This window comes from Mus pahari, chromosome 6 (genome assembly GCF_900095145.1).
Source record: "Mus pahari chromosome 6, PAHARI_EIJ_v1.1, whole genome shotgun sequence".
Taxonomy (NCBI): Eukaryota; Metazoa; Chordata; class Mammalia; order Rodentia; family Muridae; genus Mus; species Mus pahari.
This window is the reverse complement of record NC_034595.1, coordinates 74,034,619-74,050,798: the sequence shown is the minus strand read 5'-3', so window position 1 is coordinate 74,050,798 and position 16,180 is coordinate 74,034,619. Positions and strand designations below refer to the sequence as shown.

The 16,180-nt window shown below is 49.0% G+C and overlaps 1 protein-coding gene across 2 annotated transcripts in view; it reads left to right on the top strand.

Moving 5' to 3' along the window:
* Mfsd2a (major facilitator superfamily domain containing 2A) overlaps positions 1-11,341 on the top strand; it is a 14,928-nt gene extending 3,587 nt beyond the window's left edge. The window contains exons 3-14 of one of the 2 annotated variants that reach the window (XM_029540488.1): positions 1,033-1,157; positions 5,928-6,066; positions 6,175-6,253; positions 6,753-6,910; positions 7,351-7,441; positions 7,574-7,695; positions 7,873-7,956; positions 8,369-8,452; positions 8,559-8,671; positions 9,002-9,145; positions 9,238-9,414; positions 10,675-11,341. In XM_029540488.1, coding sequence (XP_029396348.1) covers positions 1,033-1,157; positions 5,928-6,066; positions 6,175-6,253; positions 6,753-6,910; positions 7,351-7,441; positions 7,574-7,695; positions 7,873-7,956; positions 8,369-8,452; positions 8,559-8,671; positions 9,002-9,145; positions 9,238-9,414; positions 10,675-10,738 — 1,380 coding nt within the window. In that variant the 3' untranslated portion in view covers positions 10,739-11,341. The remainder of the gene's footprint in view (positions 1-1,032; positions 1,158-5,927; positions 6,067-6,174; positions 6,254-6,752; positions 6,911-7,350; positions 7,442-7,573; positions 7,696-7,872; positions 7,957-8,368; positions 8,453-8,558; positions 8,672-9,001; positions 9,146-9,237; positions 9,415-10,674) is intronic. The other variant, XM_021200425.1, reaches the window with a different exon arrangement.
* The last annotated feature ends 4,839 nt before the right edge of the window (positions 11,342-16,180 follow it).

Here is a 16,180-nt window from a genome sequence, read left to right as displayed (position 1 = left end):
CAGAGGCAGGCAGATTTCTGAGTTCGAGGCCAGCCTGGTCTACAAAGTGAGTTCCAGGACAGCCAGGGCTATACAGAGAAACCCTGTCTCTAAAAGCCCCCCCCCCCCAAAAAAAAAAGAAAAAAAAGAAAGAAAGAAAACCTCTCTACATCCCCCTTTTCATATGCAGGCTAAAGCTTGGCCTCATAAGAACACACTGTAACCGATAAGTCTCTTACAGATAGGGGAAACTGAGGCTCACTGTGGGGCGCAGGGAACAAACACGAGCTCTCTTATCAGGTGGCCAGGGGCTCGGAACTGTCAGAGGGAAGGAAGGAAATGATTCTATGTTTAGTGTTTGATGAGATGTTTCTAAGTGCAGCAGAGGGAAGGAAAGATCTAGAAAAGCTTCGAACACAGTCCTACTCCAAAAATGCCGTTATCGAAGAAACAATGTTGTCGCCACCACCATCATTACTATGTTGTTGGGATTTTTTGTTTTGTTTTGTTTTTGTTTTTGTTTTGTTGTTTTTGTTTTTGAGACTGGGTCTTGACTGTCCTGGAACTCACTATGTAGACCAGGCTGGCCTTGAACTCAGAGATGTTGCTTCTACCTCCAGGGTGCTGGATTAAAGGCATGCGCCACCACATCAAGCCACTCTTGTCATAATTGTTTATCACAATGTGGGAGAACTAAACCGAACAGCTCATCTATTCTAGACAAACATGCCACTACTGTGCTAAACCTGGGAACCTGCTATTGTCACTAGTAAGACAGTGAGTGAAACCAAGTGGTGGCTCATGCCTTTAATCCCAGCACTCGGGAGGCAGAGGCAGGTGGATCTCTGAGTTCAAGACTAGACTGGTTTACAGAGCGACTTCCAGGACAGCCAGGGCTACACAGAGAAACCTTGACTCGGAAAAAGAACTTGGTGAAACTTTTTAAGATCCAGGAGGGAGTGATGTAAGGTCTTGGTGGCTTGGCTGTGGCAGGGAGGGATGACCCGCTAAGGCAATGAATGAAGGACACCTTTTGCTTCTTCCCCATGGCAGGTGGAACCACTCCCTGCTTCCGTTATCCTTTTTGTGGGCCGAGCCTGGGATGCCTTCACTGACCCTCTGGTGGGCTTCTGCATCAGCAAGTCCTCCTGGACCCGCCTGGGCCGCCTCATGCCCTGGTAAGTACAGACGCTCCTTCGAAGTGCAGAAAGGCAGGCTTCTGGTGTTCCATCCCCCCCCCCCAGTCCTCCTCCATCTCTTGTCACAGGTTGGAGGTTGATGGGAAAGCATGACACAATAGCTCAAAGGTGTCGAAACCTCAACCTGCGGCTTCAGCTGCCCCAGGCATGGGCATTGGGACACCCAGACAGTTCATTTTGGGGCTGGGCAGAGTGCTGAGTTAGTTCCCTCCCCCAGCTCAGGCTTCAGGGCTCCCCAAGGCCTGCTCACTCACCTTGGTGAGACTGGAATCCCCCCCCTTCTGCCATTCTGTGGCAGCAGAGTTGGGTAGAGGGAGCAGAACCATTGAGAGGTTACCTGGGTTTGAATGGCAGCTTCACTACTTACGGCTGTGCAGCCTCGAGCAAGTTACTAAACATCTCGGATCCTTAGGTAAAGCGGAGGTACGGTGAGGACGTTAATATGTGAAGCGTTCAGAATAGCTCCTGGCAAGTAGTGATACACAATCTGACATTTGTTCAAGGTAGTTAATGGTAGGACTGATTGGGTAGGGGCGATGCTAAGAAATACCAAGAATGGCCTTGTGGACCCATCCCAAAGCACTGAGTGAAGGGACTATTTTTTTCCCTTGGTGTTATTCAGCTTCAGCTTGTGGGGCAAGGTTGGGGGAAGGCAGTTGCCATAGATCAGACAGTGATGGAGACATACAAGACAGGCCAAGCGGAGCTCTGGTTCCCTCCAGGACATCCTGCTTCAGGAGGTGGGGGGGTGTACCCCTTTCATCTCCAGCCCATCCAAGCTTAAGTGGGCGCCTTCCTGCCCCAGGGGCGCCCATACCTGGTCTCCGGCCTTCAAAGCTCTTCCAGCAGCCTCTGCACCTCCACAGTTTCCTTTCCCACGAGGCCCCCCACCCACCGCAGTCCTGCCAGCCCCTGGCAGAAACCCAGCTTGGAGCCTTTGATCCAGGCTTCATGGCCAAAGGGGGTGAAGGAGAGGGTAGGAGAGCCTCCTTTACCTGGGCAAGCTGCACAGGGAGTCCTGAGAGCCAGCCTGTGAGACTTGGCCCTGTGCCCGCCTCTTGGCAGCTGGTGGAGGGCGGGGCCCCGCTCCCACATCGCCTCATGAGGCCCAGCCAATGGGAGGCCGCTGCCTGACGCGCCCGCCCGCACAGGGTTACTCCCAGTCACATCGGGTTCCTGTTCACTGTTCAGCTGCTGCCTGTCTCTGAGGATGGAGTGTTTGAGGAAGGCTAAGGAGGAGCCCTGTTCTCTGAGGGGACAACGTGGAGGGGTGGGAGGAGGAGGAGGAGGAGGAGGAGGAGGAGGAGGAGGAGGGCCAGCAAGGCCTCCTTGTGGGAGGGAGATCTGAAGACTCTTGCTAGGTCAGTGTGACTGCTATTCCAGGAAAGTTGCTAGGTCCCCTTAGGTTGCTTTCTGGATGGCAAGTGCCTGGGTATGTGTCAGAATACACATGGGATGACTCATAGGCCGAGGGGCGATTGTGTTCATGACATCCCAGGTTGCACCTCTAGGCTTGGAAACCAAAAAGAGGTTAGGCCTGTCAGGGTTGGCTAGTGTTAGCCTTACTCTGCTCTCCGTCTGCACCCCTCCTACAAACCACAAAGATCGTGACATTCTCCTAAGGCCAACTGTGAGACCCTGTCAGCAGGGTCACCCAGAGAGGTTAAGATGCAGGGGACCTGGGGTTGGTTGATTAGCAGGCACTGTCCACTTGTGGCCCTGGCCTGTAGTAGTTCCCGAAGGCCACTTCTCCAGTTGAGCCCTCCTGCTGTGATCACAGCAAACACTTAATGTCCCGAGTACTGTTCAACATTTTTCTGTCAACTTTTTTAAGACTCAAGCCTACTTCAACCCACAAAGTGGAAGTCCTTACCCTTGTCTGTGAGGTGTTCCGTTTTCTCCACACGTTATCTCCTAATTCCATCTCCCTTGCTCACTCTCCTCCAGCCCACGGGGCCCTGCTGTTCCGTTCCATCCTCCTGCCTCAGGACCTTTGCGCCGACTCTGTCCCCTGACTGGGGCCACACTCTCAGAGGTCTGCAGTCCTGACTCCCTGACCCCATCCATGCCTTCTCAGTTAATGAACGTCCTCTCAGCCAGCTGAGAACTGCACCCTCAGTCTCCTGTCTATTTACTCTCTTCTTTTCTCCATAGCACGTGTCACCTTCTAATATGCTATATGACTGTTGCAAAGACTGTGACAAAATATCTATAGCACAGCATTTGCCTTATTCATGTATTTACTTGTGGTAGAGCTCAAACCCAGGGCCTTGCACATGCCAAGCAAGTGTTCTATAGCCTTGATTTTCGTTTGGTTTTGTTCTTCGAAGGCAAGGCTTCATGCAGCCCAGCCTAGCCTCCATGTCCTGAGTCTCCATTTCCTAAGTGCCCAGATTAGAGTCATAGACCTCCAGTGAAACCCTTTTTGTTTTATTACTTGGTCAGGGTCTCACTATGCAACCCTGGCCACCCTGCAATTTCTTATGTAGAGCAGTGTGGTCTTAAGCTCACAGAAATCAACCTGTATCTGCCTCTTAAGTAGAGGCAGGGGGATCCCTGAGTTGGAGGTCAGCCTGGGCTATGTAGAAAGATCCTGTCTCAAACAAACAAACAAACAAACAAAAAAACCCAAAACATACAAACAAACAAAAAACCAAAACAAACCAAAAAAGAATCTCGTGTGTAAATCTCGTGTGTAAATCTCGTGTGTAAATCTCATGTGTAAATGTTTTACTTGCACATATATCTGTGCCTGGGGAGGTTAGAAGAGGGCATTAGATCTTTTGAAACTGGAGTTATGAATAGTTGTGACATGCCATGTGGGTACTGAGAATTGAACCTAGGTCTTATGCAAGAACAAGTGCTCTTAACTGCTGAACCAGCCCTCTAACCCCCGTGCCCTTCATTAAAAAAAAACAAAACCAGATCTCAATATGTAGCCCAGGTTGACTTCGAACTCAGGTCTTTTTGCCTTTGTCTCTTGAATGTGGAGTTACAGGGTACACCACCATACCCAGCTCATTATTAACTTTTAAGGTGCCCAATAAAGTATAGTCACATCCTTGTGTGACCATCACTACCTTCTATCCCAAACCTTTTTGTTGTTGCTGTTGTTTGAGACAGAGTCTCTCTGTGTAGCCCTGGAACTCGCTCTGTAGACAGGGCTGGACTTGAACTCAGAGACCTGCTTGGGTTGGCTTGCTGAATTCTGGAGAATAAAAAAAAGCATGTGCTTCTACTGCGCAGCTCATCCATATATATATATATATATATATATATATATATATATANATATATATATATATATATATATATATATATATATATATATATATTTATCTTTTCCAACCCAAACTTTGAGTTCATTAAAAGATAATCCCTACTCCTTCTTCCCTGTCAACCACTATTTCTTTGGAGTGAGGGTGGGGTTCTAGGAGGATAGATTGTGGTGTGTGTGTGTGTGTGTGTGTGTGTGTAGGTCAGGGGGCAACTTGCAGGAACTGATTCTTTTTCTCTTACAGGTCTGTGAATTTGAACTCATGTCATCGGGTTTAGGACTTGACAAATCTTGCAGGGTCATGTCTAAAACTGGATTTGGTTATCCCCTGTAAATTAAGCTGTGCAGTATTTCTTTCTCAGGACCACTTATATCCCACGTGGCCATTCCTTAAAGTTCTGTGTTGTTGCACGTGTCGAGATTTTTATTTTTAGGGCTGAATAACATGCAACGTTTTGTTGCTTACCAACTAGAACGTGAGTTTTACAAGGGCGATGGTGTCTTCTTCACTGATACATCTGCAACAGTCAGAATAATTCCTCGCACATAATTGCATCTCATAAATATTTAGGTAAATGTTGAATGTAGGCAGTGTACGTTTTTTTATTTTCATTTTACATGTGAGGAAATGAGTGTCAGAGAAGTTAAACAACTCACCCAAGACTACGTTTTTATAGTTAGTGACAGACTCAGAAAGTGTAACTCAAAGCTTCCTCCTTTTTTGAATATTTATTTTATGTGTGTATGTGCACACATGCATACGTACATATGGGCATGCTGCAGCACAGTATGTAGAGGCCAGGGGACAGCTTGTGGGAGTTGGTTCCCTCCTTCCTTCATGTGTGTTCCAGGGATAAATCTCAGGTTATTGGCCGGCTCACAGCAAGCATTTTTCCCACTGGGCCATCTTGCTGGCCTGAGGCCTTCCTTTTAACCTTTGCACTTTGCTTCCTATGCGAATGCTGGGAAGTTGATCCGCCCCAAGGGATACTTATTTCTCACGATGGTTTGGCCAGACATTTGTCCCCTACCTTCCTCAGACTTCTGTGACTGAGCCTGATCCTCTTCTGTGACCCCCTTCTCCATTACCTGGAGCTGGCCTCTCCCACCCACTCCAGCTTCCTTGTGTGTGTGTGTGTATGTGTGTGTGTGTGTATAAGAGATGCACGGAAGGTTAAGGATAGATGCTGGGACCACCCCCTTCACTGGAATTCTTGCTCCAGGAAAGACAGGCTTGAGACTCAGAGTCTGACCTCATGCTCCTTGCTCTCTGTTCCCTTCAAGCTCCTTGCTCAAGATGCTGGTCTGGGAACTTTCCCCAGTCTGTCCTTCAGGCACGGGCATCAACCTCTTCCTCCGAGGCTCTGGGTTGGGAGGGCTCAGACTTCGTCCTCTGTTGATGGGCACTTGTGGAAGAGCTCTGGGCTCTTAGACTCCTCTAGCCTCCACTCAGACCCCTCTCCTTTCCTCAGGATCATCTTCTCCACTCCCCTGGCCATCATTGCTTACTTCCTCATCTGGTTTGTGCCTGACTTCCCGTCAGGGACGGAAAGTTCGCACGGTTTCCTTTGGTACCTGCTTTTCTATTGCCTCTTTGAGACACTGGTCACGGTGAGTATGGGCCCCCTCCCCTTGGCATCTTGGTGAGCCCTGCGGGGGGGGGGTGGCCTTTGTGTGCCTCATCCATCTAACCAGCCGAGAGCTTCTCTTCCACAACAGTGCTTTCATGTCCCCTACTCAGCGCTCACCATGTTCATCAGCACAGAGCAGAGTGAGCGAGACTCGGCCACGGCCTACAGTAAGTCCCTCCCCAGCATCCTGGTCCCGCCTGCAGGGGACCCTGGACCTTTCTGGTCCTACCCCCCCCATCCCTCTTATACTCCTGTGGGTCTAGTTCTTTGCTCTATTGCAGAGAAAGAGAGAGAGAGAGAGAGAGAGAGAGAGAGAGAGAGAGAGAGAGAGAGAGAGAGAGAGAGAGAGAGAGAGAGAATGAGTCAGAGTCTGGGGTGAACCCCTCTTCCTAGAGCCTTGTGTCTGTCAAGCAGTCACTTAACCATTGAGTTATATCCCTAGCCCATGAAAGCACATTAAAAAGAACCCACTTCCTTTATCACTCAAGTGAGACTCAGAGAGGTACTGGGACTAACCTGAAGGTCACACAGAGAAAGGCCATGAAAGTAGGCTGAAATGTCATCTGCCCCACCCCCTAGCCCAACTAACCTGGAGCTAAGAGTGACCTTCCTCCGTGGGCCTCTGGGCCGTGAGGGCCCATCTGAAAAGACCTCTCCCCTGCCTAGGAATGACTGTGGAGGTGCTGGGCACAGTGATAGGCACAGCGATCCAAGGACAAATTGTGGGCCAAGCCAAGGCACCTTGTCTCCAGGACCAGAATGGCTCTGTGGTGGCCTCAGAAGTTGTCAATCGCACCCAGAGTACCACCTCCCTCAAAGACACGGTGAGGCCCCTGGTAGGGCAGGGGTTTGGGAAGAAGACAGATGGGATGCCTTGCGTTTATTCTACAAGCAGTGATAGTAGCTGGTAAGCTTATCAGTTAGTGGGCATTTGGTAGATGTAAGTGTCAGGATGTGCATAGACCCACTTCACAGACAAGCAGAGCGAAGCCTGGGAGGCCGAGTCACTTGCCCGGGGTCCCGGCGAGTTGCAGGGATTCGGGGAAGACTTGGGCTGTGGGCTCACACACTACGTAGTCTGGCTGTGTAACGTTTTGTATACCTGGACTTGGCCCAGCCTTGGGAAGCAGCAGCAGGTCCAGGATGACCCTCCTGGTTCACAGATGGAGACAGTGAGGCCCCCACGGGAGAAAGGCCTGGCCTGAGATCGTGGCGTGGGGCCGCTGGGATGAGATCAGACTGACCCTGTCTCTGTATGTCATAGCAAAATGCTTACCTGCTGGCAGCAGGGATCATCGGCTCCATCTACATCATCTGTGCCATCATTCTGGTGCTAGGCGTGCGGGAGCAGAGAGGTGAGAAGGAGCCTTCTGGGGAGGGTCCCTCCCACCCACAAGCTCTGGGGAGCAGTTGTCCCTTTCTGCCTGCTCACCAGGCTTTTTGGAAAGGACGTCTGCCGCCTCCTCATTATTCTCTCTGATCCCCAGAACTCTACGAGGCCCAGCAGGCCGAGTCAATGCCCTTCTTTCAGGGCCTCCGGCTGGTCATGAGTCATGGCCCCTATGTCAAGCTCATTGCCGGCTTCCTTTTCACCTCCCTGGCTTTCATGGTGAGTGAGGGCCTGAGATGCGCATCCCAAGAGTACATCCAATAGGGGTGGGGTGAGAGACGATTTGCACTGTGGTGAAGCTGAGGGGCGGGCAGGATGGAGCGGGGGCAAGTAGAGGTCTCTGGGATCCCCAAATCACCTTTTTTCTTCATTTCCTTCACCCGTCTCATGCTTCAGCTGGTGGAAGGTAACTTCGCCTTGTTCTGCACCTATACCTTGGGCTTCCGAAACGAGTTCCAGAACCTCCTCCTGGCCATCATGGTGAGTACAGGGCGTAAGGTTAGCTGATGATGTATACGTCTGGGTGGTTCCTTGAGCATCAGAGGATACCTTCAGGGTGCTCCCTAGTCATGAAGGGATAAGGGAGGTTTCCCTGGATCTCACTGATGATTGCTTAGGGAGGGTCATGAAAGAAGAAGGTTTGAGGCTGGATGGTTAGAAAGCACAGTCCATTAAAAACAAGGATGCCAACAACTGTGATAAGCTCTGCATTCAGAGTTATGAAAAGATGGGAGGACAACTTACTCTACTACGCTCCCCTGGGAAGCCATCAGACATGCCTGGCGGCTTCCTCAAGGCCAGTGGCTGGCCCAGGGGTATCTCTTGGGGCCTGCAATTGGCAGGAGGCTCTCTTCAATAACACAGCCACCTTCACTTTCCTTGTTGCCCACAGCTCTCGGCCACATTCACCATCCCCATCTGGCAGTGGTTCCTAACCCGGTTTGGCAAGAAGACAGCTGTATACGTTGGGATCTCTGTGAGTAGGGCTCAAAGGGTAGAATTGGAGTTGAGTTGGGGTATATGTGGGGGGTTGCAGATGGGAGCCTCCTGGGTGACCTATCTTCTTGTACTCTCTGTTCCAGTCTGCAGTTCCTTTTCTCATCTTGGTGGCCCTCATGAAGAGTAATCTAATCGTCACTTACGTGGTGGCCATAGCAGCTGGCATCAGTGTAGCGGCTGCCTTCTTACTACCATGGTAGGTTACACAGAGGCTCGCCAAGTGCATTCCCCAGCCAACACGCACTGCTTTGGTGGCTTCTCCTCCTGCTTTTCTATGGGCCTGGGATGAGGTGGGTCTGCCTGATACAGTGATAGAGAATGTGAACTATGAAACACCTAGCCTGCCCTCTCTTTGCCAAGCAGAATGTCTAAGATAGGACCTGTCTTGATAGATGGACCCTGTAGAGCTATCCCCTCACTTCAAGCTCCCAGAGGACAGTTGCTACTCATTAACATGGATACCATATGGGCTGGTAGCTAGGCGAGGGTCATTCATGGCTGCCTTTGCCTCTGCCACTCTGCGTAGGTCCATGCTGCCTGACGTTATCGATGACTTCCACCTGAAACACCCTCACTCCCCTGGCACCGAACCCATCTTCTTCTCCTTCTATGTCTTCTTCACCAAGTTTGCCTCTGGAGTCTCACTGGGTGTCTCTACCCTCAGTCTCGAGTGAGTGGCCTGTGAGTCTTGGGCAAGGCTGGGAACAGGGGTCGGGTTCAGATACCCCATCCTCACCACTCCTTGCCCACTGGGTTCTACAGTTTTGCCAAGTACCAGAGGCAGGGATGCAACCAGCCAGAACAGGTCAAGTTTACACTGAAGATGCTGGTGACCATGGCTCCTATCATCCTCATCCTGCTGGGCCTGCTGCTCTTCAAGCTATACCCCATTGACGAGGAGAAGCGGCGACAGAATAAGAAAGCTCTGCAGGCTCTACGGTGAGATCTCTCTCTCTCTCTCTCTCTCTCTCTCTCTCTCTCTCTCTCTCTCTCTCTCTGTGTGTGTGTGTGTGTGTGTGTGTGTGTAGTCAGTCAGTCTAAGCTCTCAACTAGTGCTGCTGCTGGACAGGGCTAGATAATTCTTAGCTACATGCTAGGTACCACACTGCCTTTGTCTTCATATGTATTTACTCAACAGGCAACAAAACAGGCTGGTTTTTTGTTTGTTTGTTTGTTTTGTTTTGTTTGATTGGTTTTTGGGTTTTCCAGACAGAGTCTTTCTGTGTACTCTTGACTGTCCTGGAACTCACTCTGTAGACCAGGTTGGCCTCAAACTCACAGAAATCTGGCTGCCTCTGTCTTCCAAGTGCTGGGATTAAAGGCATGTGCCATCCCTGCCATGCCAAAGAAACACTTTCTGGGTACCAGCATTGTGGTAGGAAAAAGCAAGCAATCAATCAAAAAAATGACTGGGCATGATGGCACGTACCTTTAATCTCTACACTCAAAGAGGTAGAGGCAGGTGGGTCTTTCTGAGTTTGAGGCCAGCCTGGTCTACACAATGCATTCACGGACAGCCAGGGTTATGTAGAAAGACCCTGTCTCTAAAAGCAAAACCGAACTCTCTGTCCTGAAGGAGCTTGTGTTTGGAAGTATGCTTCCGGATCCCCTTAGTATTCCAACAGTCGACCCCACAGTAGCTGAGCTGTTCTGTTGTTTTTTTTTTTTTTTTTTTTTTTTGAGGCAGGGTCTCATTTAGCTTAGGCTGGTGTCGAGCTAGCTGTTTGATACCAACACAGTTGACTTGGCTCTGCTTCCTGAGTGTGGGGATGACAACCTCTCCCATGGCAAGATTCTTAGGATTCCTATCCTACAGATGAAGAAGGCCAAAGTTTAGCCAGGAACCATGATATGGCTTAGTTAGAGTCCTGCCCTGTGTTCTAGCCACAACCTGTATTCTGATGCCCTGCTGGCATACGGGCCCTCTGGCATGGGCAGAGATGATAGGGCAGGGTAGAATGACTCATGCCACTATGTCAGCCAGCCAGAGCCAGTGGCTCTCTGAGGTTTGTGATCCCCTTTGTTCAGTGGGAACAGCAACCATCATTTTCTGGGCAGTCAGTGGGAGTGACTAAACCGGCCTGTGGTTTAGACAATACTGACAGCTGCCTTGGACTCCAGGGCCAAGACTCCTCAGGCAGGTGGCAGCAGAGGAGGGTGAAGATGCTTCTTCTAACCCATCTTCTCTTCCTCTTGCAGAGAAGAAGCCAGCAGCTCAGGTTGCTCGGATACGGACTCCACAGAGCTGGCCAGTATTCTCTAGGACTTGCCAGGGTGCCTGAAGCCACCACACAAAGGACCTGGGGCACCAGGTAGCATTAGGCACGGGATCTCTTTGCCCTTGCACTGAGCAGCTGTTCTTCCTATGTCAAGACAGGGACCAAGGAGTGGAGGGTGAGCGGACCAGGACATCTGTGCTCACTGCAGGGCTGACCGCTCTCTAACCTCATCACTGCCTGCCCACTGGGCCAAGCCTTAGGGCTGCTACTGTGAATATGCCAAGGACTGACTGGGCCTAGCTCGGAACACTAATGTAGAAACGTTTTATACAGAGACTAATTAATAACTTAATGACTATGTATATAGTGATGTGTGTATGTATATGTTTATGAGGTATTAATGTTATTAATTTTCATAAAAACTGGAAACACAAAGCTGCCTGCTTCTATTTGTGTTCTCAGCCATCCATGGAGCGCTTTGTGATAAGGTCCAGATAGTCACTGGGCACACAAAGCCACAGGTGCCAGTGAGTGGGACAGTGCTAGCCTTGGCTAATATCTACTCTGTACCAAGTGCCTTTTGCTGGCTTGGCATCCATTTCATGGTATTCTTATTGAACCTGTAGAACCCCTGTGTCATGGCAGGACTGGCCCTCTATTAAAGATAAAAAATGCAAACCCACGCTAGCAGCTGCCTTTAATCCCAGCCCTTAGGAGGTAGAGGCAGGCAGATTTCTAAGTTCACGACCAGCCTGGTCTACAGAGTGAGCTCCAGGACAGCCAAGGCTACACAGAGAAACCCTGTCTCTGAAAACTAAAAAAAGAAAAAAGAAGAAAAGGAAAAGAAAACCCAAGCTAAAGAGGATGTGGCTAGAGTCACATGGCGAAGAATGATGTATGCGAAACTCCATCATCCCCGTGAGATGTTAGCACTTTAACTACTGCTCTCCATGGCCCTGTGAGTGAGAAAGGCTAAGAAAACAGCGAGCCACCGTGGTTCTGCCAGTCACTGCAAGTATACTCGAGTCTGTGGGGCTGGGTGTGCTGGTTGGGGGTCTGTAGTGTCCCTGGAGCCCCGTCATTCTCTTTCCACAACTGTTGTCAGTAAAGTTGAAGGCAGAGACTGTTTCTGTCTAGGGGTGGGTGTCAGGTAGTGGCAAGTCCTAGCACTGGTGGGAGAAAGCCCAGTTAAAGTACTTGTCCCATTGCCGCAGTATAAACATTTCCACTGTGGCCAATTCAAGTCACTCTTGCTTATACCATCTTACACGCCCCTGAGAACTTTATAGTTGACTCTTAGAAGTTCAGAAGGGTCACCCTACCAAACCACTGTATTGTGCACACTCAAGTCAGGTTCCAAAACCACAGGGAAGGAAAGCAGGAAGAACCAGGAGTGACTAGTCCAACTATCTAGGTTTGTGCACAGAAAACAAGACCCCAAGAGAAGGGCTGGGACTATTTGGGATTACTTTGCCCTTGAATTTGGGCCCGATTGTTATGGATAAACTTCTTTTGGTAATTTTCATGAAGTGTTTCTAACAAGCACTGTTATATGTATTCATAAATACTAACTCATTTCGCCCCAAGCTCCCTACAAGGAAGGTACTGTTATTATTCCAGCTTTACAGATAAGGGAACCAAGGCAAGGGGAAGTTAAATGACTAGACAAAGGTCATTAGTAAGTGGATGGGTTGATATAAGTCTAAGCTGTTTGGCTATAGGCCCAGACCCTCTAATCACTACTTTAATGATGAATAGTTAGATCCTACCAAGCCAGGTCCATGGCCTTTATAACTGCCATCTTCAGTCAGAGGTCGCCTGACAAGACAGGAACTGCGGCCTAGGCTGGCTCCTGCATCTAGAGTACTCAGAGACACCCCCACCCTCTCAGGGGTTTTGATAATGTTTATAGAGGTCCACTCCTGTTTTACGGTCCTTCAGTTCTAAGTGGCAGCCCTCAAGGCTCGTCTCTATTTTCCATTTTTGTTTTCTACGTTTGGCAGCCGTAGGGATCAAACCCGGAACTTCGTTTAAGCTAAGCAAATGATTTGCCACTGCACCACACCCCTCGTCTAAGGCTTATCTTTAAAATCATAACAATAGTAGTTATTGTTGTTGTTGTTGTTGTTAGTAGTAGTAGCAGTGTTGTTATGGCTGGGCATGTAGTTGAATGGTGGAGCGCTTGCCTACCACATCCGAGGCACTGTGTTTAATCCCCAGCACCGCAAAAACAAACCCCACAAAAGTTAGACTTGTAAGTTTGCTCCTTTTCTATGGTTACAATTTCGCACCTGGGTCTTCATGCAAACGCTCTCGGGGGTCTCTGTGGCCCTACAACCTTCCTGGCTTGGGACCCAGATACAGTATTTTTCTTTAGCCCACCTCTTGATCTCCTGCTTCAGTGCTACCTGCAAGTGTTCACCCAGAAGGTCTTTGTTCGAGCAAGCAAGCGTCTGGGAGGTAGTTCTGGCCCCTCTGCTCCTTAAGCCAGTTCCAGAGCCGTGCCCTTCTTATCCTAGTCTCTTACACATAGCCTGTGGCTAAGCATTTCCTTTCCTTCCCTCACACTTCCCTATCCATTGGAAGAAGTGCTACTTCCACCCATCTAGATCCAGATCTGGCAATACTGCAGCCACCTGGTTTGACAGGACCTGGCCCTGGTCCTCAACTAAGTACATATCCCCCCCTCATCACCCACCACAGCAGAGGACCAGGTGTGCTTTTAGCGCCACCTACTGGAAGTGAGGACAAGACATCCACATTGTATATATATATAAAAAAAAGGTCCAGATCAGTCATTGATCTGAGATACTATTCCATAGTTACAATGATTCTATCATATACCGTGCACCTGCTAGGCTCTAAGGACATTGGTGGACAACACAGAGCTTGAAATTTTGGTGGAGACCCATAGTGAATAGATAAGATGTAATAAAAAGAATTTCAGAATGTGCCGGGCAGCTTTGGAGCCTGCCTTTAATCCCAGCACTTTGGAGGCAGAGGCAGGCAGATCTCTGAGTTTGAGGCCAGCCTGGTCTACAGAGTGAGTTCCAGGACAGCCAGGGCTACACAGAGAAACCCTGTATCAAGAAAACAAAAACAAAAACAAACAAAAAATCTCAGAATGTAAGGCCTGCAAGATGGCTCAGTGGGTAAAGCCTCTCGCTTCCAAGCCTGAGGCCTGGAGTTTGATCCTCAGGACCCACTGGATGGGTGGAGAGACCTAGTGGCCACAAGGTGTCCTCTGACTTGCACATGTGGTCGTGGTATGTGTCCCTCACAATACACACTAACAAACAAAGCAATTAAGTATAAAATAAAACAAACTATGTTTGAGGCCTAGAGAGATGGCTCAGCAGTTAAGAGCACTTGCTGCTCTTCCAGAGGACCCAAGTTTGTTTCCATCACCCACGGTTACTTCCCTCTACTGGACCCTTCAGGTGCCTGCACACACATATGTGGCATTCACTCATAGACACACACACACACACACACACACACATGGGTTAATAAAAATACATCTTCAGGTGGGTGTGGTGGTGCACACCTTTAATCTCAGCACTCAGGAGGCAGTGGCAGGTAGATCTGTGAGCTTAAGGCCAGGCTGGTCAACACATCTAGTTCAAGGCCAGTCAGGGGACCTTGTGTCAAGAAAATATCAAAAATGACAACAACAACAACAAAAAAGAATTTTAGATTGTGATAAGCACATAAAAAATGGAGTGATTTGATCGAGGAAGATCAAGATAGAGTGTTCTAAAACATTCGCTCACATTTAAGTCAGGAAGGAGAAATGACCAGATGGTCAAAGATCTCGGAGTGACAGCGTGGGGACAAGAAACAGCTACAGCAGGCCCTGTTTTTACAAAAAGTTTGATGTATTTGAAGGACAGAAAACCTAATGCTTCAGTGTGGAAGGAACCAGCAGGGGGGGTAGCCTAAGCTAGAGGGAGGGTGTCAAGGGCCCAGAACCCCCAGATTCTTGAGACTTAGAATTTAATTTTGAGAGCAATCAAAATACCATTGAAAACATTTAAGTCTGGAAAGCAATTTACGTTTGAAAATAAAGTCTGCTGGGCCCTGACTATTGCATTATAAAAGTGCAAACCTTGCTAGACAAGGTTGCCTTGCATGAGCTTGCTTCCAGGACTCTGAGTTTGAAGCAAGCCTGATCTATATAGCGAGCCCAAGGCAGCTAGGTTATGTAAAGAAACTCTGACACCACCACCCCCATCCCTCCCACACCCCCAAAAAAGAAAGAAAGAAAAGAAAAAAAAAGAAGAAACGTTGAGGGAAGAGGACACATGGATGGCTGTGGATATGTATCATATATCTGGAATCATCAACTGGAAGTTCCTAAGTAAGGGCGGTACAATCCTGCCCCCATCAAATCAGATGAAAACACGATAAAAGCTGTTTGCGCCCCAGGACTACAAGGGCTGACATTGCTGTTTATTGGACTCAGTGTTGAGGGAGCCTCCTTTTGCGGGGCCCCGTTCTACGAGGAGGGATTGCAGCTGAATCCCTGCCCCCCTGCCACCTCCCCCCGGGGCTTTGTGGGCTTTTCCCATGCTTGGAGAAACTGATATTGACGACTGTGTGCCATGAGTGTTACCAGGAAGAGGAAAGAGCTATGGAAGTGACAGAATGAGATTAGGTAGAAGAAAAGTGAAGAGAAGCGGGGGAGAACAGTGTGCTGAAGCTCAGAGGGCAGAGATGTCGCACAAAGAAATGAGCCGGAAGAAGCCAGAAGGAGCCAGAGTGAGCCGGGTGCAATTGGAGCACCAAGATGGAGGAGGATCCGAAAGACCAGGCTGAGGATGAAGATGGAGGAGGATGGGCGCCCATCCTATTCGAAGAAGAGCACAGAGCTATTAATTTTAAGCAGGTGAGTGAGTCATATGGCAGATTAAGGATTTAGAAGGACCACACCAACTGCTATGAGTGGATGATATAAGAGATATCAAATATAAGTCTAGTATTGAATACTATAAAACTTGTGTTTAGGACAAGTAATGAGAATCTTTTTATTTTCTCCACCTTGTAAGACTTGGATGCAGATGTTTTAATCCCTGTCATCCCTAAGGCTTCTACTGCATTCTGGGAATTTGAGGGCCTGGAGCCAGGACTGCTTTCTCTTCAGAGCACTAATCCTCTTTCCTTCCTCCTTCATTTCCGGTTCTTTTCAGACTAGCCAATTGGATAAGGCTGTGAGGTCGATGACAGCCAATGGGGAAAAGATACGGTCCCCCTCTGAGTCAGACAAAAAAACAAAAAACAAAAAACAACCCAGTGCTCTTCTGAGTTTGCCTTGTTCAGACACTTCAGTAGGAGTTGTGGTCTCTCTCTCTCTCTCTCTCTCTCTCTCTCTCTCTCTCTCTCTCTCTCTCTCTCTTTTTCTCTCTTTTGGTTTTTCGAGACAGGGTTTCTCAGTGTAGCCCTAGCTGTCCTGGAACTCACTCTGTAGACCAGGCTGACCTCCAACT